A 24,513-nucleotide genomic window follows, 5' to 3' on the forward strand; every position below is an offset into this window, starting at 1 on the left:
GCGGGCGGGCGGAGCCGCCGGGCCCGGCGGGGACGATGAAGCGCGATCGGCGCGGGCGGTTCCTGGCGGCCCCGGGCGGCCCCCGGGCCCCCCCCGCGCCCCGCCGGACCCCCGGCACGGCCGCCCGCGGCACCGAGCCCGCCGAGCCCCCCGCGGCCGCCGCCTGCGCACCGGAGGCAGGTGAGGCCCGAGCGCGGGGACCGGGGCGGGGGGAGCGGGGGCACGGCTGGAGTCGCTTTCCCGGGGCCGGAGCCGCTGCGGGGTCGCTGGTGGGACCGGGCGGCACCGGAACGGGCTGCGAGCACCGGGTACGGGCGAGCCCTCGGTGCGGCGGGGCTCCCTCCGCGCTGCCGGGTCAGAACCCCCGGCCCGGGGCTCGGTCAGAATTTACCCGTTTGTGTGGAGTTTCTTCCCCCCTGAAACACCGAGCGTGCCGGTGCCGGTAACGGCGAGGTAAGGAGGAATTGGGCTCACGGGGAGGGAGAGCGGGGGAGCCTCCCGCTAACGCGGGGTGCTCGGCCGGTGCCTGCTCCGCTTTGGGGTGAGCGGGACCCTCCCTCCATCACGGTGTGAGTGCGGTGTGGACACCCCCGCCGTCCTGTTTGGGGTTTGGGGGTGAGCGGGACCCTCCCTCCATCCCGGTGTGAGTGTGGTGTGGACACTCCCGCCGTGCTGTTTGGGGTTTGGGGGTGAGCGGGACCCTCCCGCCATCCCGGTTTGGGGTGGCTGATACCGAATGTGTTGCAGCTGGGGCGGGAGATAAGCGGGATCTCCAGCGGGTGCTGTGACAGCGGCGCTGCCCGGGACAGCGGGTGGCACCCGGGGCATTCACAGCCCCCCAAGACACTCTCCAAGGATGTGCCGCCCTGTCCCACCACTGTCAGCAGCCCCGCGGGGTGTGGTGAGACCCCCATCGCTCCCCCAGCAGGGGAGCCCACTCCCACCGCAGGTTCGGAGCACAGCTGAGTTGGATCAGGGCCGGGAAGGGGCTGTGCTCAAGGTTCCCTTCACACTGGTGGGAGGGATGGAGATCATTCCGGAATGGGAATGCTGCAGGTCGGTGAGCTGGGTGACACTTTGCATCCTGCCCCGCTATTCCGGGTCAGGAGCTGCCTCACCCCAGGGCACTAATGGGGAGCTGAGTGAGCCAGCACTGGGGCAGCCAAGGGTCACCGTGCCAGCTGTAAATACTTGGGCGATAAAAGAACTGCTGAAATCAAGGGATGGCATTGGCAGAGTCCTGGGAACATCACAACACAGGAGGCTCTGCCACTGGGGCCAGAAGGCTGGATTTTGGGTCAGCTGCTGTCAGAAGTGTCTTTTCCTGCTTGGATTTTCCATGCTTTGCTGAAGGCAGCGCTAAGGAGGCAGCTGGCATGGAGGGGAGGGGAACACCTTTGGGTGCATCAGTGCCATCCCTCAGCAGCCGCATTCGCTCCTCCTCAGCAGGAATCAGCAGAGCCCTGAGCACCGGCTACTGCCGCCTGTGCCACGGCAAGTTCTCCTCACGGAGCCTGCGCAATGCCTTCGGGAAGGTGCCCGTGCTGGGCGAGAACTCGGAGAAGCAGCGGCGGGTGGACCAGGTGTTCTTTGCCGACTTCCAGCGGCTGGTGGGAGTGGCGGTGCGGCAGGACCCCGCGCTGCCACAGTTCGTCTGCAAGAAATGCCATGCCCAGTTCTACAAGTGCCGCAGCGTCCTCCGCACCTTCATCCAGAGGGTGAATGCCTCGCCCACGGGCCACACCAAGTCCAAAGGAAAGTACGTGGCCTTTCTTCCCTCCCGGGAGCAGCACCGTGCCGGGTTGCTGTGTGTTGCTGTGTCTTCCCTCAATGAGTCCCAAACCCCACTGTGCCGCTCTGGTTTTTGCAGGAGCAGCGGGGTCCAGGCGCAGCCGGGTATGGAAGGAGGTGCCTCCTGCCTGGGTGAGTGCCCACTCTTCTTCTTTTTCTTCCACACCACCGGCTGGGGTTGATGGGTGGTGAGAAATGATCACATCTTGGGGGGTTCTGGCATCCTTCAGCACAGCTGGTTATGGTTCTCCTTCCTCCCTCTGACTTCCCAGGAGAATCTTCACCTTCCTGAGCTGGGCCAAACCGGCAGAGGCTCACCTTGGGGTGGGGAAAGCAGGCAGAGCAGATTTAGGTGCCAGTGCTGTTGGACACTGGGGACAAGTGGAATTAACCCTTTCAGCTGTGAATGATGGAGGGAGGTGGTGGAGCCATTGTCCCTAGAGGGAAAGACTGGATGTGACAGTGCTCTGGTCTGGCTGTCAGGGTGGTGTTTGGTCATGGATTGGACTCAGTGACCTCAGAGGTTGTTTCCAACCTCAGTGGTTCTGGCAGGTGCTGGCACTGCCCCGCAGCCCTCTGTGTGCAGCCCTGGGGAGAGCAGATCCACATCCCTGTCCCCTCCATGTCCCCTCCGTGCCCAGACCTGACTGTGCTGCTCTCCCCTGGCCAGTTGACCTGATCACGTCCAGCCCGCAGTGCCTGCACAGCCTGGTGACGTGGACGCACACCCACGCCGGGAGCTGCGCCTCGGTGCCCGGGCTGCGCAGCGTGCTCTCCTCCGAGTACTGCGGCATCATCCGCGCCGTCTGGGGCTGCGGCGACGGCCACGACTACGTCATGGACACGGACTCGGACTGCAGCTCCGTGCTGCTCGACACCGCCCTGGCCGTCAAGCGCGAGTGGAGCAAGGGCACGGCGCAGCAGCGCCTGACTGACAACGGGGCCGGGGCAGACAATGCCGAGGCTGTTCCTGCTCCCAAAGCCCAGCATGCTCCTGTAAGGACAGCTCCTTGCCAGCAGCCCGCCAGCAAAGGGACCACGGCGGTGCCACTGAACGTGGAGAGCGAGCCGCCACAGGACAGGGAGCCCTCTCCCTCGCAGCTGGACGGCGCGGCCTCCGTCCGGGAACAGGCCCTGCCGCAGCCCCAGTCCCCACTGAGCACTGCCACAGGTAAGGGATTTGCTTCCTGATCTCCCTCCCGGCCTCAGGGGGTGGACAGGGAGCTGGAGAGGCGGCCCAGGAAGTGACAGGGCCTCTCCTTGGAGACTGCTGTTCTTCAAGGAGGGTGCAGATCCTTGTGGGAAGTGCTCAGAGATTGGCCTCTGATCAGGGAGGAGCATCCTGAGCTGTACCGAAGAAACAGGGGAGCACAGGGTCATACTCCTGGCCCTGTGTGGTGTTCCCCTTTTAAAAGAGAGGAGACCCTGCTGCCAGGCTCTTCCTGGTGATATAGGATGGTCACTGGTTCCTCAGCACCATGTTTACCACCTTTCTTTCGGCCTGACCCTGAAGTTGGGTTTCCCTGCTGTGCAGCAGCTGCTGCTGAATCCCTGGAGGCCCTTCTGTCCCTAAAGGGGTTGAGTGGGTCTGGGCTGGGTGCCCCAAACACCACTTCCAGAAGCATGGAATCAACACCCATTTTGAGTTCCAGAAGTGGAACATGTCTGCTGCTGGACACAAGAATGGTGGCTGGGACTTGCCTGGGGACAAGTCTTTCAGTTACAGCTGTCACAGGAGGAACCCAAAGCTGCTCCTGGGAGCTGCAGGCTCAGGGTGGAGCACAGGGAGAGCTGTGGGACAGGGGACAGTTTGGTTTAAGCAGTCACTGATTGCCATGGAGCACCTGTTCCCCCAGAGCCTGGGTCTGCTGCTTTTCCTTGTAACGCACCGTGTTCTCCTTCATTCCCTAGGACAGTTGAGTGGGAAGCAGGTTCTGTCTGCAACGTCGGATGAGCGGGTAAAAGACGAGTTCAGTGACCTTTCTGAGGGGTGAGAGAAGAGTGGGTTTAAAATAGCCTAAATGTCTTCTTTGCCAGTGGGAACTCCCCATGCTGGAGAGCTCTTTCTCCACCCACACCGGGGGCTCGGAGCGGCGCCTCTGCCGCAGCCCTCACGTAGCTCATGGCACTGAGGCTCTGAGCTCTGCTCTGGGGGGTTTGCACACACCTGTGCTCCGTGTTTGTGGGCTGCTTCCAGCAATCCTGGCCCTGTGTTGTCCCCTCTCTTGTGCTGGGGAAGGAGCCGTGCTGGGAGCTGCTGCTCCAACCCCCGGGCAGTTCCCTCTGTGGCTGGGGCTGCGGGAGAGCAGTGGGAGTGGGAATGCAGGCACGGGGTGGCACGAGGAGAAACCACCCCTCCTGCTCCCAGGGAGAGCCATTCCCTGGGAAACAGGAGCAGGAGGGACCTGGCAGCTCCACAGTCTGTTCTGAGCAAGGGTTTGGCTCAGTCCAACACAGGTGTTTGGAATGGGGCTGTAAATACATGAATCCAGACATTCCAGGTCTAAAGGGCCAAGTGCAGAGTGACTGGTGTCAACTGAGCCTCTCAGCTGGGACATGAAAAGGGCCGCAGCAATTTATTGCCTATTTCCTGTCTTCAGGAATTAATTGCTTCTTGTGTGGCTTAAGGCCTAAAAAGAGGAAAAAGAAAAATCCAAAATCCTCAAAAATACTTTTGAGGGAATACAGAATGACCAGCAGCTTCATTAACCTGCACCAGGCAATTGTGTGACATTCTTGCTCCACAAAATTCCTTTTCCCAGTAGAGGAAGCGGCAGCCACATCCCTCAGCCATGAATAGATCCTTTCAGTAACAGCCCTTTTTTTGTTCTGCTGACAGTGGTTTGATTATTCTTGCAGAGATTTAGCCCTAAAAGGACCTGATTTGGGTCTCTGCTGTGTTCACCGGCGCTGCCTTTGTGGGGAGGAGAACATGTGGAGCTGTGCTGTGCTGTGGGGGAGATGGATGTGCTGGGAATGGGGAACTGCTGGTGCCCAGGGTCAGCCCAAAGTCACGCTGGTAAAGGGCAACTTCTCTCTCTCAGGGACTTCTTGAGTGACGATGAAAGCGAGAAGAGAAACGTGCAATCTTCAGATGACTCCTTCGAGCCTTACCCAGAGAAGAAGTAAGGGGCTCTCAGGGTGGGTGGGGGCTGGTGCCCACCCCCATGGGGCCAATGTGTCCTTCCTTATGGCTCTGTTCCCCAGAGATGCCCCCAAGCTCCCCACTGGGTTAAACTGGCTGGGCCTCATCCCCAGCCTGGCACAGCCACAGCCCAGCTCCTGCACCTGGGGCTGTGTGTGCTCCTGCTCTGCCAGGTCACAGTCACCTGGAACAGCTGGGGACACTTTGGTGGCTCTAAAACCAAGATCAAGTCTTAAACCACTGTCCTGGTTCTTTCTTGGAGGGTTTCTGGCAAGAAAAGCGACAGTAAAGAAGCAAAGAAGGCGGAAGAGCCCAAAATAAGGAAGAAGCCAGGGCCTAAGCCAGGCTGGAAAAAAAAGATCAAATGTGAACGGTAAGGAGGGTCTGTCAGGGCTGGGCTGGGCTGCAGCCCCACACCCACAGCACCTCACACGTCTCTGCTTGCAGGGAGGAGCTGCCCACCATCTACAAGTGTCCTTACCAGGGCTGCACTGCTGTCTACAGAGGGGCTGATGGCATGAAGGTGAGCACAGACTCTGCTCCTGTCCCACACTGGTGGCTCCCAGCACGCTGGAGCCACTTCATGTGAGCAGAGGATCTCTGCTGGGTTTAATTCCCCATCCCATGCTGCAGGAGGCAGTGAGCCACTGAAAGCAGCCTGCTGGAAGTCCTGGCTTTTTCCAGATGTGCTCTGGCTCTCCCTGTGTCTCCTGCCACTGGCTCACAGCAGCCCTTGCAACAGCCTGCACTGTGTCCACATAAAGCTCCAGCAGATTGGGGTGCAAATCCTGGTTTTGCACGTGGTGGTCTCGGTGTTTGGGGATCCAAGCTGTTCCCTGTCAGAAGCTCTGTCCTTGCTTTGCAGAAACACATCAAAGAGCACCACGAAGAGGTGCGGGAGAGGCCCTGCCCTCACCCTGGCTGCAACAAAGTGTTCATGATCGACCGGTACCTACAGCGGCACGTCAAGCTCATCCACACAGGTGTGTCCAGGCTCATCCACACAGGTGTGTCCAGGCTCATCCACACAGGTGTGTCCCAGCAGCTGGTGGGGCACACACACCCTGGCACCCTGTTTGGAGGTGCTGAGGCTCTGGGAGCACAGGGAAAGCACTCCCTGTGTGCCTGTGAACGTGGAACAAGCTGTTGTGCAGGGGACATGAGGCAGGGGAGGGGTTCAGGCTCCTGAGGGAGCTGTGTGTGTGTGGGGCACACTGCAGGAGCTGGGCAGGATGTGTGACTGTCGTGTTTCCCGTGGCAGAGGTACGGAACTATATCTGTGATGAGTGTGGGCAGACCTTCAAGCAACGCAAACACCTCTCGGTCCATCAGATGCGGCACTCGGGAGCAAAGCCCCTGCAGTAAGTGATTCCAGAGGGATCAGAGGCATCAGTCCCTGACCCTGGCACTGTAATTCCGGGATACAAACCCTGTCTGCAGCTGGCAGCGTCCTGGCTGGATTGCTTTAAAGAGAATGAATGAGGAGAGGGTCACAGGGCACTGCTATGAGAGAGGCTCATGAGGAAACAGTGCTGGGTGTGTTCAGCCTGGAGAAGATTCCAGGAAGATCTTAGAGCTCCTTGCAGTACCTAAAGGGGCTCCAGGAGAGCTGGACAGGGACTTGGAACAAGGTCCTGGAGTAACAGGACAAGGGGGAATGGCTTCCCACTGCTAAAGGGCAGGGTTAAATGGGGTATTGAAAAGATACTCTTTGCTGTGAGGATGGTGAGGCCCTGGCACAGGTTGTGGACTCCCCATCCCTGGAAGTATTCAAGGCCAGGTTGGATGGGGCTTGGAGCAACCTGGGATAGTGGAAGGTGTCCCGGCCCTTGGCAGGGGTGGGATGGGATGTGCTTTAAGGTCCCTTCCCACCCAAACCACTCCAAATTCTGTGATTCAATGAAATGTCCATTCCCAACACCTGCCCCAGCCCCAGCGCTGTCCCAGGCCGAGTGGGGCAGCCCCAGGCTGGTGCTGAGCCCCCTTTGCCCTCGGCAGGTGTGAGATCTGTGGCTTCCAGTGCCGCCAGCGCGCGTCCCTCAAGTACCACATGACCAAACACAAAGCCGAGGCCGAGCTGGAGTTCGCCTGCGACCAGTGCGGGAAGCGCTTCGAGAAGGCTCACAACCTCAACGTGCACATGTCCATGGTGCACCCTCTGACCCAGACTCAGGACAAAGCCAAGCCGCTGGAGCCAGAGCCCATCCTCCTCCTCACTACTTCAGGGACTGCAGAAGGCCAGGCAGTGAAGCCAGAAGTGACTGCAGAGCCTGAGCCCACCTGAGGGGACGGGGATCAGTTCCCAGCCCTGTAGAAGCCGTTTGGCAGTGGAGATTTTTAATCTACGTTTTAGTCTCCCAAAGAACTCTGTGGAATTAGCTTCAGCTTGCTCAGAAAAGGCTTGTTCTCATGCAGTGATTTCCATGCTCACGTCTGATTCAGCAGTGTTGTACTAAGAGTGTCTAATCCCAGGGGAAGGGACCCCTTCGTGTCCCCAGCCCCACGCACATGTTGTAGAAACCAAGTTGGCCACAACTGTTCCCTGCCTGCACAGAGGTGTCCCCAGGGGCTCGAGGGGGACAGAGGACAGTGGGACAACTTTAAGGAGACATTTTGTTTTGGAAAACAAGAAGAAAAAAAAAACAAGAAAAAAAAACCCCAACAACATAATTATGGGTCCCAAAGCAAGTCTAAACTGAAAATTTGTAACCTACTTTTTATTGTAACAAGAGCTTCATGGTTATGCTTGTAATAAATTATTTACAAAGTAATTTGAAAAAAAAATGGGGCAGGTGAGAAAGGTGGCTCCTTGTGTTAGGTGCAATTGAGGTGTGGGGCTGAGTCCATTCCTCAGAAGAGTTCCAGCCCTTCCTCCAGCTCCATGTCCACAGCAGGCCGTGAGAAGTGCCGAAGAGCAGCTCCCAGCTCCGGGTCGAGTTCGTCACAGGTGCTCAGGAGCTGGGGAGAGGGCAGGGAGCCAGTTTAGATCTGCTTGTGCTTCCTCAAAGCCAGTTCCAGCAACACCGGGGCATTTTGGTGCCTTCTCAGCCAAGCACAGGCAGAGGAGGGGGAAACTTCCATTCCTGCCTGTGTCTGTGCCTGACAATTCCCTCCGAGCCGGCAGGAATGGCCACACGAGGGCAGGTCTGATGTGCTGGGAGCGTGGAGGAGCCAGGGCTGAGCACCAGGTGTCCCCCTGCTCCCAGCTGGGTCAGGGACACTAGGGGCATGGCACAGCCACAGGATCAGTGCCCGAAGGAGCCACAGCAGCACTGCCAGCTCACACACTGGGAGAAAAGGGAGGAGAGCTGCACGTACCAGCTGGATGTTCCCAAAGCTCTGGGCAGGGCAGCGTGGGATGGCTCCCAGCAGGAACTGCCGGGCTGCAGAGATCAGCTCCAAGGGATCCTGCACCACACAGGAGAGACACATGGAGGTAAAACATCACCCTCAGCCCAGTCCCTGCTTCAGAAGGGAAGCAGGAGCCACAACCCCACAGCCCAGGCTGTCACAGCTCAGAGGGCAGGGGGGTGTTGGGGTTTGGGAGGCCCCAGGGGATGAGGAACCTGCACAAGCTCCCTCTGCTCTGCACAGGAAGGTGGGAACAAGAGGGATGCTGCAAGTCCTGCTGCAGGGGAAGAGCTAAAGAACAGGATCAGTTACAAGAGGTTTCAAGCTGGAGAGGGGTAGATTTAAACTGGATATTAGGAAGAAATTTTTCTCTGTGAGGGTGGCAAGGCCCTGGCACAGGTTGCCCAGAAAAGTTGTGACTGCCCCTGGATCCCTGGAAGTGTCCAAGACCAGGTTGGTTGGGGCTTGGAGCAACCTGGGATAATGGGAGCTGTCCCTGCCTGTGGCAGGGGGTGGAACTGGATGAAGTTTAAAGTAATTTCCAACCCAAACCATTCTGGGAGTCTGTGATAGGAGCAAAAAAGAATCCAGGCTTTGCTTACCTGCCCTGTGGGGTCTTGATCAGACTGTGGCAGGACTTCCCCTTCCACAAAGAGCTGGAGCAGCTGGATGTACATCTGGAGAGCCACGCTGAGGAAGGTGGGATCCCGCTGGAGCAGCTCCCGGTGGAAGCGGGGGGTGAGGCTGGAGGGGGTCACACATGGGCTCTGTCAGCTCTGGGTCCATGGGGGACACACAGGCACAGGGCAAACACAGCTGCTGCTCTGATTTGAGTCCCATTGAGTGGGACTCAACAACCTTGTGTTTGGAGCACGAGGCTGGAGGGACACTTCTGGCAAAGTTCTTTTTTCTTCCTCAAACAGCATCGTGCCCTGACGAGGTGTTCTGTCCTGCACAGCTCAGCTAACTGTGCTCTCCTGCAGGTAACTGTGCTCTCCTGCAGGTAACTGTGCTCTCCTGCAGGCCAGCAGTGCTGTTACCTCCATGCCAGCTGCTGTGGATGCCAACCATCACCCACATGCCCCTCAGTGCCCAGCCCAGCAGTACCTGTAGAACGCCAGGGGCAGCAGCTGCGTGTGCCGCTCCGAGGCCGCGCTGCGCAGGACGCGCCACTTCCCAGGGTCTGCAAGGACAGGGAGAAGCACTGAGCACCTGCAGAGGGCCTCACCTCACCTTCCATACTCCTGGAGCACCACAGGGGCTGTGGTTTCCTTCCAGACCACAATAAATGGGTGTTTGTGGGGGGTGACCAGCAAGAGAAGCAAGTTGTCCCCTCAGGTTTTCTCTACCAGCAGGAACAACACTGAGCTCAGTCATTCCTGATCATCACTTGGGTCTGCCACACTCTGGGACAGAAGCAGGATGTTCTCAGCTTTCCCACAAGAGTTTTCTGTGCTGCTTCCAAAGGCCCAGCAGCCCGTTCTCCAACCCAAGGGATGGGGCACCTGTCCTTCCACCCCTGGGGACAGGACTCACCTCTCTCTGCAGAATGGAAGAGGAGTGGCCAGGATGTGCTCCTCTCTTCCAGGCACTGCAGGATCTCCAGGGACCATTCCAGAGATGTCTGAAAATCCACTCCTTCCTGGGTGTCAGAAAGGAGAGGTCTCATTTCTCTTGGGCTGTGGAACCCCCACATGAAGTGCTCTGCTAAAGGACCTCAGGAATTTACCCCAAGTCTTTCCCCTCACCTGGGAGCCTGGATTCCCCCAGGGGAATCAGGCACCAGAGCAAGGTAGTGGCTTCCTTACCAAACCAGGCTGCATTGTGGAATGGTTTGGGTTAGAAGGGACCTTAAAGATCACCCAATTCCACCCCTCTGTCATGGGCAGGACACTTTCCACAAAACCAGGTTGCTCCAAGCCAAATCCAGCCTGGATTAACCAACAGACCACTGCACATCCTGCACCCATCCTACTGGAGCAGCTCCTGTCCCCTCTAACCTTTCTAGGGACATGTCTTGGGATTATTGTGGGGTTTCTTTTTTCATTACTCATTTCACATGCATTAAGCTCCCAGCTCTGTCTGCTCAGGATGTTTCTCTCCTCCCTGGCTCTTCCCCAGACTCTCCCACGGGCAGACTGAGACCAAATAGTTATTTTTGCCTTGAATCTGCTCCCTGATCCCATCTGTGAGGTGACTCCCCAAATGGCTGCACTTCAAAGCTGAGGTGACAGCAAAGGGACAGAAGCAAGCCTTCACAGGCAGCAGGATGCTCAGGGCAGGCAGCTGCTGGAGGCAGCCTGTCATCTTTGCTCCTTCACTAAATAGCATTAAACCATTTGGAAACTAATGCTCCTCCTTCCTGGGCAGCCCTTCTCCTGTGGAGTACCACATTCCAGCCTGAGGAAAAACACCATCTGACAGATGTGAGATGCTACACAAAAGCTGAGAGAGATATGAGGCTCCTGCACTACCTGGGAGGTGTAAAGTCTGAACAGGAAACTGAAATAGTAAATCATCCAGGAGGAGAAATAAAAGTAGTGAAAGGAGAGATAATGTCAGTGAGAAGAAAACACAGGTTTAATCTGATGGGAACAGAAGGGCTTTCAGCAGGCTTGTCTGGGGTGTTGCTGATCTCTCCTCCTGGCAGAACAAGCTCCCAGCCTTCCCAGGGCTGCTACAAAGAATTTTCGGGCAGCAAACCAAGCTGATCAGACACATTCAGTGTCATGAGAATTCCCTTGGGGCTGAGCTCACCTTTGGTGCTATTCTGGCTGAGATGAGATCCAGGAGTGAGAAGAACAGCAGAGCAACAAGGAGCTGCAAGGAGAAGAGGCTGCCTGTTAGTTGTGCCTGTAGTGGTGACTTGGAACTTGGCCTTTCAGTCAGGGAACATAAACATTTCAGCAGGTGCATTCCCACACTGGACCTGGATCAACCACAGAGAGTTTCACCAGTTACCCCCAGTTATCACAGGGCTCCCTCTCCCCCTGGCACTCTCCAGGAATCCTGAGGTGAAAGCTGCAGTTGTGCCAAGTGCACTCAGTGACACCAGGCTCTGACTGGCAGTTCCTGGCTCCAGACCAGTACAAACAGTGGAGGAGTCAACCCCACAGGAAGAGGAGCTGCAATAAAACCTCCAGAGTAAACACAAGGCCCAGGTTCCACTTCAGCACAGTCACCTGTGAGCCTCTGGCACAGGGCACTCCCCATGCTGAGCTCTGACCTGGCTCTTCCCTGGAAAACCAACAGCCAGAGGTGCCAGGCAGCAGCCCAGGCTCCTCAGCAGAGCCCTCCAGAGAACTCCCCTTGCACTGAGGGGACAGAGCCATTTCCTGGACCAGACTTGAGAAAACCCTCAGGAAATCTGTCTCTGGGAATCCCAGAGCCCTTAGAACGCCTGCACTGCTGTCTCACAAACTTCCTGCTCTCCTTAACTCTCCAGCCAAGTCACCCCAGCTAAAATCCACAAGGACTGCTGTTGTTGCAGGAGAGGGAATCCTGGCACGCCAGGGATCGAGCTCTCTGCCTCTGCAGGGCTCTCTCCAGCTCCAGTTTGTAAAATTGAACAGCCCTCCCAGGCTTCACAGGAGCCAGAGTCTGAGGTAAAAGTTTAAGCTTGAAACAACTTTGCCTTCAGGATAAGAATTCAGCAACTGGCAATTTACAGCCATCTTTTATCAACTATCCACCAGCAAAATTTCCCAACGGGGATTACCAGGGATGCAGCACTATCCCAGGACAACTTCTCTCAGTTAAAGACCTCCTGTTCCTGGGTTTCAGGTGTAGGGAAGAGCAGACACATAAAATGCACCCAGCCTTGCCTGCTCTGTGTCAGTCCCCAGCCTCTCCAGCGCCTCTCTGCCTCGTCCTCGAGGTGACTGCTGCAGGATGGCACCATGGAGGAATGCAGCTGAGAGCCAAGGGGGGTCAGAGACAGGGAAAACTGCTCCTGAACAAAGAAACCTGGGAAACAGAACAAACATGTCATAGGTTTGGACATAAAAAGGGGAAAAAATACTGCTGTGAATTAGGAGGAAATTGGGACTTGGGCAAAGGTGCAAGATTGTGACTGGGACAAGAAAATAAATAATTCTCCATTTTGTTTTCCCAGTTGTAAAAAAGCCAAAGTCTAGAAGCAGACAGAAGCATTCCCAAATCTCTTTTATCAGAGTTGGACAGGCAGTAACTCTATACTACAGAAGCATGTGATTATCACCTGCCATAACCTGCAAGGAGATTCTTCCATAAATTCCCAGCTTCTGGAGAAAAGCTGCAGGGCACTGACAGTGTAAGGAGAGGTAAGGAAGGAAGCAAGCAGCCAGTGAGCAGCTTCAGGAGCCCAGATTCCCCAAATCCAGGGAGTAAAGGGTGTGGCAGCTCCCAGGAATGACTCAACGTGGTGCTAAGGCTTTGCCTAAGCAGGACTCTGCCTCCAGCCTCCTCTGCAGAGATTCCCTTTTCCTTATGGGGAAGAACTCTGACCCACACTACACACAGGGCCAGACTCAATCATTATCAGACCCATTCTGAGTTTAATCCCTCCAGAGGGGTCTGTCCAGAGCTGTCCTCCCACCTGAGCATTGCACCCTGCAGCAGAGCAGCTCCCTGCTCCATCCTCACACACACCTGGTGCTGGAGCCGTGGCAGCCCCTCAGTCTGTCCAGTCCTTCTGCAAGTGGAGCCCCAAAGAGTCTCTTCCACTGAGAGCAGAGCACTGGCTCCAGCCTTGGCCACCAAAGCTGGGGACAAAGGTGGAAAGCAGCAGCATTAGTGGTGGTTGGCTGCAGTTGTACAGCCAGGTACTCAGAGAAAGGGGATTTTCCTCTCCCCTTAGTGAAAAAGCCCAAGCTGTACATGCACACATCAGAAATGGGAGGAATTTCACATTCTGGAAATGCAGAGGGTCACTTGAGACCATGCTCACACCAGGGTGTGAGCCCTGGGACTGCTCTGGCAGGACCAGTCAGAATGAAAGAACTGTTCCACAAAGTGATGGCCATGCTCAACACATGCACCAAAACGTGGTTTCCTGTGAAAAACTGTACACCAGGAGTTACACACAGGACAGAGAATAAAACCTGGGATTTTGGGGCATTTTGGGTCACTTGTGATGTAACAACAACCCACACAGTGCACCAGAGACCAGCACAAACCTCCCAGCTCCCCACTCTGCCACAGCCCCTGTGGCAGCACCCCAAGGAGCCCAGAGCTGGGATCAGTGATACCAAGGGCTCAAAAACACCCTGCAAATTTCCCAAAGCTCTAAGAGCTTCTGTTGAATGTTACAACTTGGATAGTGCTTAACAGAAGCTCTCTGAGCTGGTGCAGGACGTGTCCCAAAAGCAGAGAAGCAGAATGAGATCAGTCACCGCTGCAGAGAGGAGCACCACGGGACACTTGGTTTGACACTTGGTGAGAGCCTCGCTGACCCCTCCTGCTGCATCCTCACACTCCAAGCTGGCACTCAGCAGCCCCTGGAACAGGACAAATGACAGGATGGCTCCACACATCATCCCTGCTGCTCCAAGTCCCTCTCTGAGCAGTGTAAACTGATCAGAGATAACTGTAGGGGTCAGCACGGCTCAGCAAAAGCAGCATCTCCCAGCAGCTCCTTCCCCCACCTGCTTTGCTGCATTGTATTAAAATTCACCTCCAGCACCACTTCCTCCTGCTGCTCCCCCTCATTTTCCTGGTTGCTGCTCTTGTTGGAATTCCATCAAGAGTTCTCCAAAGGAGGGTGCAAAGGGGACAGCTCGTGTGGCAGGAGGGAAGCCCTGAGCAGGGACAGGGAGGAGAGGACAAAAGCAGCATTACCCTGAAGAAGTGAGCTGTGATGTCGTAGGAGAGTGCATATCCTCTGGAACAGACGTTCTTCTGCAGGAAAACATGGAGAGGGAAACAAAACCATCATTCCTTCCCTTTGGAACAGGATTTCCTAAGAGCACTTTGGGTGTCTGGCACAAGGACAGCACAGACCCTGATGCAGAATGTGGATTTTAGGTCAGGCACTCCCACAGAGTTGAGCTGCACAGCCTTGCACCCACGAGTCCAGCAGGGCAGCAGCACATGGATGAACAGCCTTGGGGTGAGCAGAGGTTTCTGGCTGTGCCTAATGTGACATGCAGAAGGGCCTGGAAAGGCCAGTCAGGATGAATAAATAGAAATCAGCTCTCCATGGAGCACAGGTCCTGAGGGATCTGCAGTCAAATGACCTTCTCCCAGAAAGCTGCAGGGATGTCCCTGGATGTTTCTCAGGAGGATAAGGAGGATCTCACTCTACAGCAAAACAGTTCAAGGCCCTGCATGACAGAGGGATTGGAGAAGGGCTCGTGCTCAGCCCCTTCCAGGCCTCCACAGAAATGCTGGAGGTTTGTCTGGAACCCACTTCACCAAAGTGACTCACCAGGATTTACTCTTAATAGTGTCAAATGCCACCACAATTCCAAATGAATGAACACAAAAGTCACAGAATCATGGAATGATTTGGGTTGGAAAGGACCATGGGCAGGAACACCTTCCATAGACCAGGCTGCTCCAACCTGGCCTTGAACAGTTCCAGGGATGGGGTAGTCACAGCTTTTCTGGGTAGTTTGGATGCAACCTCCTTCCCTAAATTCAAATTCAAGGTCTTTACCAATGAGCAATCACCATTTGGCTCACACCTACCAGCTCAGAGTTCACAAAACAGAAGAAGCTGTCACAGTCCAAGACTGTTCTGTTCCCTTTCCAACTCGTGGAGATCAGGGTGGATGCAGGGAGCCCAACCAGAATCCTTGGGCAGGGAAGAATGAAAACTGAGATTAGTGTCAGGGTGAGAATCAGCCTCCCCATGAAGATGTGTGACAGCAGCCTGGCAGGGGTGAGCTAGCCCAGGATGGCACATGGAAACACAGCTAATTCCAGTGGGTGCCAGGAATAAATAAATAAACATCCCTGGCACAGCTGTCCCCAGGACATGCAGTGTCACTGTCACTTGCTGTGCAATCAGGGGGGAGGACACTGCACACAGCAGCCTGCCCTGAGCAGCAGTGCTGCTGGAGGCATGCCCAGCTGCTCTCACCTCCTGTGCAGCAGCAGCTCCTGCTGCCTCCACAGTTGCTGTCCCAGAGCAGATCCCTGCTGGCTGCCTGTCAGTCTTCCCTGGAGGATCTCAAACAGGAAATGTCTCTGGGCAGCTGAGCAGCCAGGAAGCAGCTTTGGCCTGCACCTCAGCTCCAGCACCAGCTCCTGAACAGAGAGATGGGGAAACCAGTGAGGGCCACACACCAGGCTGCTCTCAAACCCTCTTTGTTTCTCTGAAGGAACCAGGGACCAACAAGAGGAGCCCCTCTCAATCCCCACACCTCACAGGTGGGAGCAGAATGGAGCCTCACCAACAGTGAGGAATGAGGGAACACTTTGTGAAGTTCAAGGACCTGACAGTCTGAAATCACCTGCAGCCTGCAGAGAATCTCAGGGCTGACTGACATCTTCGAGTGGCCACAGCCACCCAGGTCCAGCCTGAAATGAGAGGACACATGAGGGAACTCACCCTGCTAGCCCAGGGGAAAGCACACTTCAAACAGATGCTCCAGATGAACACAGAGCTCAAATATTGTGCCTTAAATAAGCTGTAGCTGAGACAGCAGCTCTCCTCTAACCTCCCTCCTCATTTTCCAGCTCCAGCCACTCCCCCTGGGGCATTGGTGTTTGTCTGGCCACACACAGCTGAGTACAAAGTCAGCTTTAAAAAGACAGCCAGACAGGGCTGCTGTGGCTGCAGCCCCAGCCCTCTGCCACCTAAAGCAGGATGCTTATGCACAGACTGTGAGTCACACAGGGCCACCTCCCAGCTGCCCCTTCCAGCCAGACCAGGAGGGAATGGCTTCCCCAGCCCCACAGAGGGGACAAGCTCCCAGTGCACAGCCTCAGGCCAGCAGAAAGGGAAGCCATGGCACAGAATACCTCTGGGAGGAGTCCAGGATGGCATTGATGATGACTCCACACGCCTTCTCCAGGTCTCCATCACAGCCACCAGCAGCAGAAGGGGCAGGAAGGTACCTCTGATAGATGGCCCAGTAATGGAAATCCTGTCTGCAGGATGGAAAAGGAGGAGATGGGAAATCTGTTGGAATGGTGCCCTTCCCTTGATGTAGATGGAAGCTCACACATCAAGAGTGAGGAGTGATTTGTGCTCAGATAAAAGCACCATGTAAGTACAGGCATGAGGAGTCCACCAGCAGACCCCACCCAGCTCTGGCTTCCAGAAACAGGGACGGTTTGTGACAAGTGATTTGGAAGGGCTGCACATCAGGGTGAGCCTCACAGAACCACGGGATGGTTTGGGCTGGAAATGACCTTAAAGCCCATCCAGTCCCACCCACCAGACCAGGTTGCTCCAAGCCCTGTCCAACCTGGCTTTCCTCAAGTAAAAACACACACACACCTCATTCCAGCAGTGCTGGAACTCAGGACAAACCACAGCAGGCAACAGGCATTTGTATCCTGCAGCAACTGTTTATTTACTTCCTGATCTTCAGTGCTTTTCCTTAATTTTGATGGGAGACTCTTGGACTATTCCCTTTCCAGCAGAGCCCCTTGGCCCTTACCTCTCTGAAGCAGACAGAATGTCCTTGTCAGGGCACACTTCCAGCTCCAGCAGCAGCCACTCTCTGAAAGATAGCTGGGAAAAGCCAGGATTTAGGAGCAGGGAAGAACAGCAAGGGAAATCACTTGTGCAGCACAGCCACCTGCTGCCCAGCTAAAACACACTTTCATTCCATCTCCAGACACAATCCCATGTGGATTAAGAGACATGAAACAAGAGACATCAAGCCAAGGAATCTCCTGTGCTGTTTCTCTTCTAAAAAATTTCAAGCTAAAACTCTACTGGCTTTCAAAAATTCATGGAACCTCCACAAAGCCTGTCTCACCCACACCCACCCTTTGACATTTCCAAACACACTCACCACCTCCAAGCACAGATACCAGGATGGACGTGTGTTATTAGAAATAAAGGTAAAATGAGCCCAGCACCTCAGTCAGACAGGCTGTGAGCATCAAAGAGAGGTTATAAACACAGGGGTGCTCCAGCCCTGGACACTGAGCCAGCCAAGCACAGGGAGTCATTCTAGGAACACCACAAACTCCTCTGCACAAAGACAAACTGGTTTTGGAGGAAGTAGGTTAAAAAAAGAGAGTCTGTCAAATCAGAGGGAGGTACAAAGGGAATAGCTGGGATGGTTTGAGCGAGGCTGAGCCAGGCAACCCAAGGTGTACAGGGAACTTTGGCATTTAGACAAAGCACCAGAAGAGCAAGGATTTCCAGTTATTTGCCTCTCCATCACTTCACAGAGAGCACAGCAGGGAGCCAGGGTGATGGGCAGGCCTTTGCTCTGCAGTTCCTGAGCTCCTATAGCTTGCCAAGCTTCCTGCTTTTCCAACAAGTAGGACACTAAAGTTTTACCTCTGGATTTGTCTTTCTACCTTATCATCCCCATCAAATAACAGCAGCACCCATCCCACCCCTCATGACTCAGCTGCCAGACAGCTTTTCAGGTATTTACTTCTTACTTTCAGGCACTAAGTTCCTACATGAAGCCTTTGATCACCAATAAGGAAATTGCAAAGGGCAGATCTAAAAAAGTGAGAATTAGAGGGTGAATTTGGGTGATGGAAAAGATTTATACCTGGAATGCCTTTTCCTTCAAGAGCTCTTGGAAGCCTGCTTGCTTCCACAGGCACAGGCTGGCTCTCCTGTAGTTCAGAGAGGGGCAGGACAGGGAGCTCCAGCTCAGGGCAGCTCTGGTGTCCTCACACAGGACTCCCCGAGCTTCCAAGCTCAGCCGTGGCACCAGGTACTGCAGCTGGAACAAAACCACCAACCCTGCATGAGGCTGTGCCAGACCCAGCCCCAGAGCCACCTCTGCTCCTCTGGGGCTGCCCAGCAAGCAGAAGCACCAAGGGCTCAGAGGGGAGGGCACACAGATGGGTTTCCACACTTTCCTTGGGGTTAAGTGGGATTTGCACAGGGACTGCAGCAGGGAACTGGGCTGAGACTGAACTGCCTCATAAGTTAGAGCAAAACTTTTTACCTTTTTAATCAGGCCAGGAGGAATCAAGGCACAAAAATCTTCATGAGGACAGGATGAGAACTTGCACATGAGATAAGCTGCTGCTGCAGTACAAAACCTGAGAGAGAGAAGGAAAGAACTCCATTGTCAGGTTGGTCCAACCCCCTCCACAAACTCTGGAAATCCTCCACAGGAGCCTTCCCAGCATCCCAAAAACCTGGGGGAGCAGGGAGGGGGTGGGTGCCCCATCTCACCTCAAGCAGAAAGCAAAGGACTCTTCTGTCCTGCACACGAGCAAGGAGCTCCAGTACTCTGAAACAGAAAGGGCCTTTCCAGGAACAGCCTGAGAAACCCCAAAATTGGCTTCCACTCCAGGAATTAAAGCTCTGCATTCGCTTAAGTGGATCACAAAAGCTGCCAGTCCTAAAATATGAGCAGCACCAAGGGAAGGACCCTGGAAGGTAAAGTGAGTGAAGAGCAGGAAATTCATTTTTGGTAATTTTGTAACATTAATATTTCATTTTTGATGCTGTAATACTTCACTTGTATTATTGTAACATTTTGTACCAAAACACCTTTCTGAGGGAAAAATCTCAGACTTAGTGAAGGAGCAGAATGCTGTTTCTGCTCACCAGCAGTGCAGCAAAAATTGAGCAGAAGAGAGACAACCCACAGCAGAACTGGAGGTTTCTGTAATACAGCAAGTTGGAATAATTCACTGTAAATTCAGATTTTTGGATTCTCAAGGCTTCTTAGCTTCTCTGACAGTCAGTTTAGTCTATCAGCCTCTTATTTTCACCCTTGCAATATCAGAGAGGAAATAAACCAAGGAATTCTTTAATAACAAAACCATGCACTGCTGAAGCCCAGATAGGGCTCTTAATTTTATTTTAAAATTTTTACAACTGAATTATTCAACATGGAAGCTTAGGAATGAAGCATTCTAGCATCTTTCTTTTGTCTCCTTCCTAAATTTGCCTGTTTTAGCTCCTGTTAAAATGTCTCAGCAGCATTTCTGTAGGGAAGAACTCTCCTCACTTTACCCAGGGCAGCTTCATACCCTTTGACCAAAGCAGGGCATTTTTTGGGAGCCTGGAGGGCAGTGAAGTCCCTGCACGGTGCAGCCCAGACAGCTCCATGCCCCCCAGCTCAGGAAATGGATGAGAATGGCCTTTAGCACCACAGGATTCCTGGCTGGAAAACTGACCTGATGATAAATAAGCTGGCAGAGCCTGCCCAGGAGTGCAGGCAGGAGATTCCTGTGTCCACACATCATCTTCACCACCAAGGACAGGCACGGGCCCTGCCTGCACAAGGTGAAACCACAGGCTCATTAAATTCATCCCTAACACAGGAAGATGTAATTAAAATGCTTGAAGAGCCTGGAGCTGCTCCATGCTTGTCTGTAAACACAGCACAATTATCATTCCATCCACAGCCTCAAAGGAAGGGGCACTTTTGGGCTACCTGAGCAGAGAACCCTACAGACAGGGATGGCATCTCAGGTAGTTGTTGCCATCTCAGAAGGCCAAAGTGACCTCTGAGGTGACAACAAAGACAGGAGGAGCTGCCTGGGGCACAGGGTAAACAGAGGCAGAGCAATAAATGGGATCAAAAAACAAAGCAAGGAGGAATTGCTGTGACAATAAAAAAGCAGGGGCAGGGAGGGATTTTCCCACCCTGATAACAGAGAAATCCATCCTCAGGTGGGAGCTGTGTTCAGACACCATTCCCTGGGACTCTTGTTTGTCACAGAGACTTTTCAGAGGGGTTTTTACCAGTGATTCATCTGCTCCAGGCAGAGCAGTGCAAGACAGGGAAGGATGTCCTGGCTGCCAAGGCACAGGGCAGCTGGGATCCCAGCCAGCTCCTCAGCACGCCCTTGTTGCCCAACAAAGTGATTTTCCACTGACACGTTGCCCATAATGTTTACAGGCTCTGCTACATCAAGGAGTGCTCCCAGGGGCTGGGCAGTGCTGCCTCTGCTCCCCAGCCAGGCCAGAACCCACCCCAGTCCTTGCCAGGGGGAAGGAATTCCAGGATGAAAGGGACTGGCTCCAGTGCCATCCCCCACTGCTGGGCTGGAACACCCGGCTCTGTTTGTGGGGGGGTTAATCCCTGTCCAGAACAAAGCAGAGCTAAAAGCCACTTGGCTGAAGGGATCTGTAACAGCAGAGGAGAAATATGTTCTATTTGCTCCTGCAGCTCAGAGTGCATTAATTCTTGGAGGGCAGACACTTCACCTGCAGCTGCCAGCCTGGCACTGGGGCTATGAACACCCAAACTCCCTCCTCAGCCCTGCACAAGTGCTGGAATTCTGGTTATCACCCACTTCTGGTTTTCCTACTCTTTGACTCCCATCTCACCTGTCAGGAGGGTTAAAAGAGGAAGCAGCCAGTAGGGTTTGGCAGAATGATGTCAGCAGAAGATCAACAACCTGAAATAAAAAGCACCAGGAGTAAACCTGGGATAAAAACCACACTGCTGATTCCTGCTTGTCAGGCTGGATACCTAAACCTAGTTTTCAGCTTTGTATATATTGCATTTCCTGACATCAAAACAAGGAAACAAATTGGTTAATGAGATCCACTACAAGTTGTACAGATCCACTGCCACCAAGGACAGAGAATCGAGCCCAGGAATGACCCCAGCACACAACAAACACCCAGACAGGGCAGTTGAGGAAAGCCTTGTTCATCACAGGGGTGCTCTGGTAGAAAATATCTCCAGATCCAGCCACCTCCAGGTGGTTAAAACACAGGAATAGTCTGTGCAGGGCAGGATAAGGGAGACAAAAGGAGAAGTGTATTTCCTGCTGCTGCAGACAAAGGAGCCTTTCTCACCTTCTGTGCAGATGCATTTTCCCTGCCCAGCCCCTCCCCGGTGGTACTCACGCTCTGGTGGCCCTGTGCCAGCCTGGGGGCAGGGACAGCCACTTGGACTGGGGAATTCGAAGGAGCAGCTTCATTCTCCTCACTGCTGGCACCCAGGACACCTCGGAGTCTGTCTGAAACCACGGCAGTCTGAGCTGCCACATCTGCAGGGAGAGGACAGGACAGGGCCACCAGGACAGCAGGCATGAAACATTTACAGCCCCCCACAGCAGCAGGAACAAGCAAAATACAAACTTCAATCAGAGTCAAAAGCATGTAAGGAAAAGCTTTAATAAGCAAATGTTGGCTGGGACTCAGTGGATCATCAGCAGCAGCATTATTTTTTCCCAGTATTATTTTACCGACACACCTCAGGAACAGTTTTCACACCAGGGAGGAAAATGCTTTCCAAAGGGGGCTGAGCCACCAGGAGTGGGGCAGCAGAGACTGGTGAGATTATCACAAAGATAAGCCCCCAATAAAGCATGGGAATACATCAGGCATTAAAATGTACATATTCATAGCAGGAAGGATTACCAGCTCTGAAGGATTACCAGCTCCAGGTAGCAGGGGCAGTAACTCCTGCTGGGCCTTTGGCCAGCACCAGCCACTCTTTATTCAGGTGGCTTTTGGGACAGTCAATGAGATCAGCTCCCTCATACCTTCCCACCGAGCCTGGTCCACAACCAGAGTCCTGAGCTCAGCTAGTTCAGCCTTCAGCTGCTCCAAAGGCTCCTTGGAATGGCTGGGTTCTGCTTTGGAGTCATCTGGACAAGGAGGAGAGGAAATGCATTCAGCAATCTCTGTGTGCACTTTCTGTAGAAGCAGAATTTACTTTTCCTGAAGCTCTAACAAAACCCCAAACTGTCAGTCTGCCACACAGAGAGCTTTGTTTTTTCACTCAGAATGTGCTATTTAATTAATAATTTATGGGTTTGTGCCTAGTTGCAAAAAGGAGTCGAGTTTTTAAAGATGAGAGACAAAAAGTTCAGTTTTCAGAGTTTTCTTCCCCCTTCCTTTAGCTCTGCCCCTCACAGAAACATTTGCTGTCCTCAGGACTGGAGTCAGGCTCAGAGTGCAGACAGACATTACAGCATGGACACATCACCAGCTCCTCCAGATGCCCCATGTTACTCTGGCTTTTTGTTCAAGGAACAAAAGGAAATTCCTTCTACCACTAGAAAGAGATGCCACCAGCCCCAAAAACCCCCAGAGTTCGTTAGACAGGAACAGCTTCTTGTACAGGGGCCAGGAATACATCACCCAGGAGCAAGAACAGCAAATAACAAAGGGTGAAATTAATACTGGTTGTAAACACGCTGTAAAATAAGGTGTTGGGAGCCCACTGAGTCACCTGTGTGTGCAGACTGAGCCCTGCCAGCGGGGTTTGGGGCTGCCCTAAATCCCAGCTGTGCAGAGCTGGGGATGGGGCAGGGAACAGGGAACGGGATCAGAGCGCAGGGGACAGCAGGGGACACGGCTGAGGGTGGCACAGGGCCCGGGCAGTGCCACTAGAGGTCAGTGGCAGCGCAGGAGCCCCGCGGAGCTCCGGGATGCTGCGGCTCCATCCCGGCCCGCAGGGATCCAGGTTGCCAAGCCAACCCCGCAGCCAGCCCAGCCTCTGCACATCTGGGGCCCGGGGACGGCTCTGCCACATCTCTGCAGCCACAGCAGCTGCAGAAAGCTCCAAGGGCCCCGAGCAGGGCTGGGCTACCAGGCTTGGCTACAGATTTATCTCCACAGCCAGAGCATGAATCTGTAACTCATCCCCACCAGGCTCTGGGAACCATCTGTGCTCCCCAGCCTGACCTTTTCATTGTGTGAAGCATTGGAAGGTGTGTTTGAAACACCCACTTGCTGACAGAGACAGCAGGGCTCATTAAATACTCTCATTAAATACCCTCATTAAATATCCTCATTAAATACCCTCATTAAATACCCTCATTAAATACCCATAACCCTGCCCCAGCAAAGCTGCAGCGATGGGACCCAAAATCACCTCCCACTCCAACACCCATCAACCAGCAGCTGCAATCCCTTTCCCAGCCCCTCCTGCCCCCCCAGATCTCCCTAATCCCCTCTTAAAAGAGGATGCCAGCAGTTCAGACAGCAGAGGAGTCATTGCACAAGGGATCAGCACAGCAGGCTCCCAGCACAGCAGATTCCAGCCCGGGCTGAGCAGCTCAGGCTGCAAACGCTGATTCATGGAAAGGTCCTGGAGGTGGAATTCAGCCAGCTCAGGCTCAGGCATCATCTGCAGCCTCAGCACAGCACAGGGCTCCCAGGGACTGCAAAAATCCCACCCAAGCAGGGCTGGCAGAAAGAGTCATTGCAGGAGTAAGAATTTAACACCTCAACGCAGCACTTATTTTTATGGATTGAATCCCTACTCAGCCATAAATCTTTGAAAATTTTCAATTTGGGAGGGCAGCAGTGGGAAAATTGACATTTCATATTGATCCATAAGTAAATGTTGCATTTTTTACCTTGTAAGACCTTCTCTTCCATAGCATGGCAGGCTTGCAGGTATGTGGAGTACAGGTTTGAGGGTATTTTATCAGCTCTGTGAAAAAGAAGAGATTTATTATCCTGCATATCCACAAGCTGCAGCTTTATTAAATAAGCACAAACAACAGCCCTTCCATGTAATGTAATTAGAGGGACTCTGAAGCATAAAGAGCATCTGAAGCATTTTTCAATCATCTGACATGAGGGGCTGAGATTTCTGTGCAAGGCTTTCACAGCCAGCATTGCACACGTGTAGCACACACAAACCCAACACTGTACATGTTATTAATTCATGTTTCAATGCCTATTTCATATCTGGTTGATGTCCAAGATGCCCTAAGAGTGTGAGCTGTGAGCTGCAGCACTCACAGATGTAAAATGTGAACGTGCTGAGCCCAAGGTGTGACCTCCCTGCAGGGCAGGCACTCGCTGCTTCGTCCCACGGGGCTCCCCAGAACTCAGCTGCTTCTCTTACAACTTTAATTTCACTACATGATCCAGCCTTTAATTTTAGAGCCAGACTGGAATGACAAGGCAGGGCCAAGCACCTCATTTGCAGGCAGTGTTGCAAACATTCTTCCTTCATGAGAGGTTACAGAGGAACTACTGGGTGTAAGCTACAGCTGCTCCTGCAGCACAGAAAACACTTTTAAACATGAATGCAGGGCAAGCTCGAGTCCTGAGAGGGGCTGTGTCCTCCTGGGGCATCATCCTGGTGCCCCTAAAGCATTAACAGACACTGAAGGGCTTATCTTTCACTCCCCCCTTACCCCCTCCCAAAGGGAGCTCA

At 54.0% G+C, this 24,513-nt stretch overlaps 2 protein-coding genes across 5 annotated transcripts in view; one reads left to right on the forward strand and one right to left on the reverse strand.

The window, feature by feature from the left end:
• Positions 1-35: 35 nt before the first annotated feature.
• LOC117001627 (zinc finger protein 276-like) lies at positions 36-7,611 on the forward strand. Of its 3 annotated transcripts, none has more exons than XM_033070070.2 (11): positions 36-180; positions 1,447-1,759; positions 1,871-1,923; positions 2,462-2,962; positions 3,703-3,781; positions 4,836-4,916; positions 5,199-5,309; positions 5,384-5,459; positions 5,802-5,919; positions 6,198-6,297; positions 6,935-7,611. In XM_033070070.2, exons 1-11 carry the CDS (start codon positions 36-38, stop codon positions 7,218-7,220), a joined length of 1,863 nt encoding a protein of 620 aa, XP_032925961.1. In that variant the 3' UTR covers positions 7,221-7,611. The 3 variants fall into 3 exon arrangements, with proteins under 3 accessions (XP_032925961.1, XP_032925962.1, XP_032925960.1); XM_033070071.2 differs by having other exon boundaries at positions 1,450-1,759; XM_033070069.2 differs by lacking the exon at positions 36-180 and having other exon boundaries at positions 663-1,759; positions 6,935-7,610.
• Positions 7,612-7,695: 84 nt separating this feature from the next.
• LOC117001620 (Fanconi anemia group A protein-like) overlaps positions 7,696-24,513 on the reverse strand; it is a 31,781-nt gene continuing 14,963 nt past the window's right edge. For both annotated transcript variants that reach the window (XM_033070058.2, XM_033070059.2), the window contains exons 21-43: positions 23,702-23,778; positions 21,878-21,982; positions 21,237-21,379; positions 20,709-20,779; positions 19,550-19,649; positions 18,597-18,796; positions 18,364-18,460; positions 17,959-18,135; positions 16,879-16,952; positions 16,235-16,363; positions 15,724-15,790; positions 15,351-15,517; positions 14,957-15,062; positions 14,105-14,164; positions 13,660-13,764; positions 12,917-13,029; positions 12,112-12,253; positions 11,045-11,107; positions 9,824-9,929; positions 9,395-9,470; positions 8,890-9,031; positions 8,255-8,344; positions 7,696-7,894 (exon numbers count right to left, since the gene is read on the reverse strand). In XM_033070058.2, the coding sequence (XP_032925949.1) occupies positions 7,787-7,894; positions 8,255-8,344; positions 8,890-9,031; positions 9,395-9,470; positions 9,824-9,929; positions 11,045-11,107; positions 12,112-12,253; positions 12,917-13,029; positions 13,660-13,764; positions 14,105-14,164; positions 14,957-15,062; positions 15,351-15,517; positions 15,724-15,790; positions 16,235-16,363; positions 16,879-16,952; positions 17,959-18,135; positions 18,364-18,460; positions 18,597-18,796; positions 19,550-19,649; positions 20,709-20,779; positions 21,237-21,379; positions 21,878-21,982; positions 23,702-23,778 (2,518 nt within the window). In that variant the 3' untranslated portion in view covers positions 7,696-7,786. The remainder of the gene's footprint in view (positions 7,895-8,254; positions 8,345-8,889; positions 9,032-9,394; positions 9,471-9,823; positions 9,930-11,044; positions 11,108-12,111; positions 12,254-12,916; positions 13,030-13,659; positions 13,765-14,104; positions 14,165-14,956; positions 15,063-15,350; positions 15,518-15,723; positions 15,791-16,234; positions 16,364-16,878; positions 16,953-17,958; positions 18,136-18,363; positions 18,461-18,596; positions 18,797-19,549; positions 19,650-20,708; positions 20,780-21,236; positions 21,380-21,877; positions 21,983-23,701; positions 23,779-24,513) is intronic.

The sequence above is a fragment of the Catharus ustulatus genome, chromosome 11 (genome assembly GCF_009819885.2).
Source record: "Catharus ustulatus isolate bCatUst1 chromosome 11, bCatUst1.pri.v2, whole genome shotgun sequence".
Classification (NCBI taxonomy): domain Eukaryota; kingdom Metazoa; phylum Chordata; class Aves; order Passeriformes; family Turdidae; genus Catharus; species Catharus ustulatus.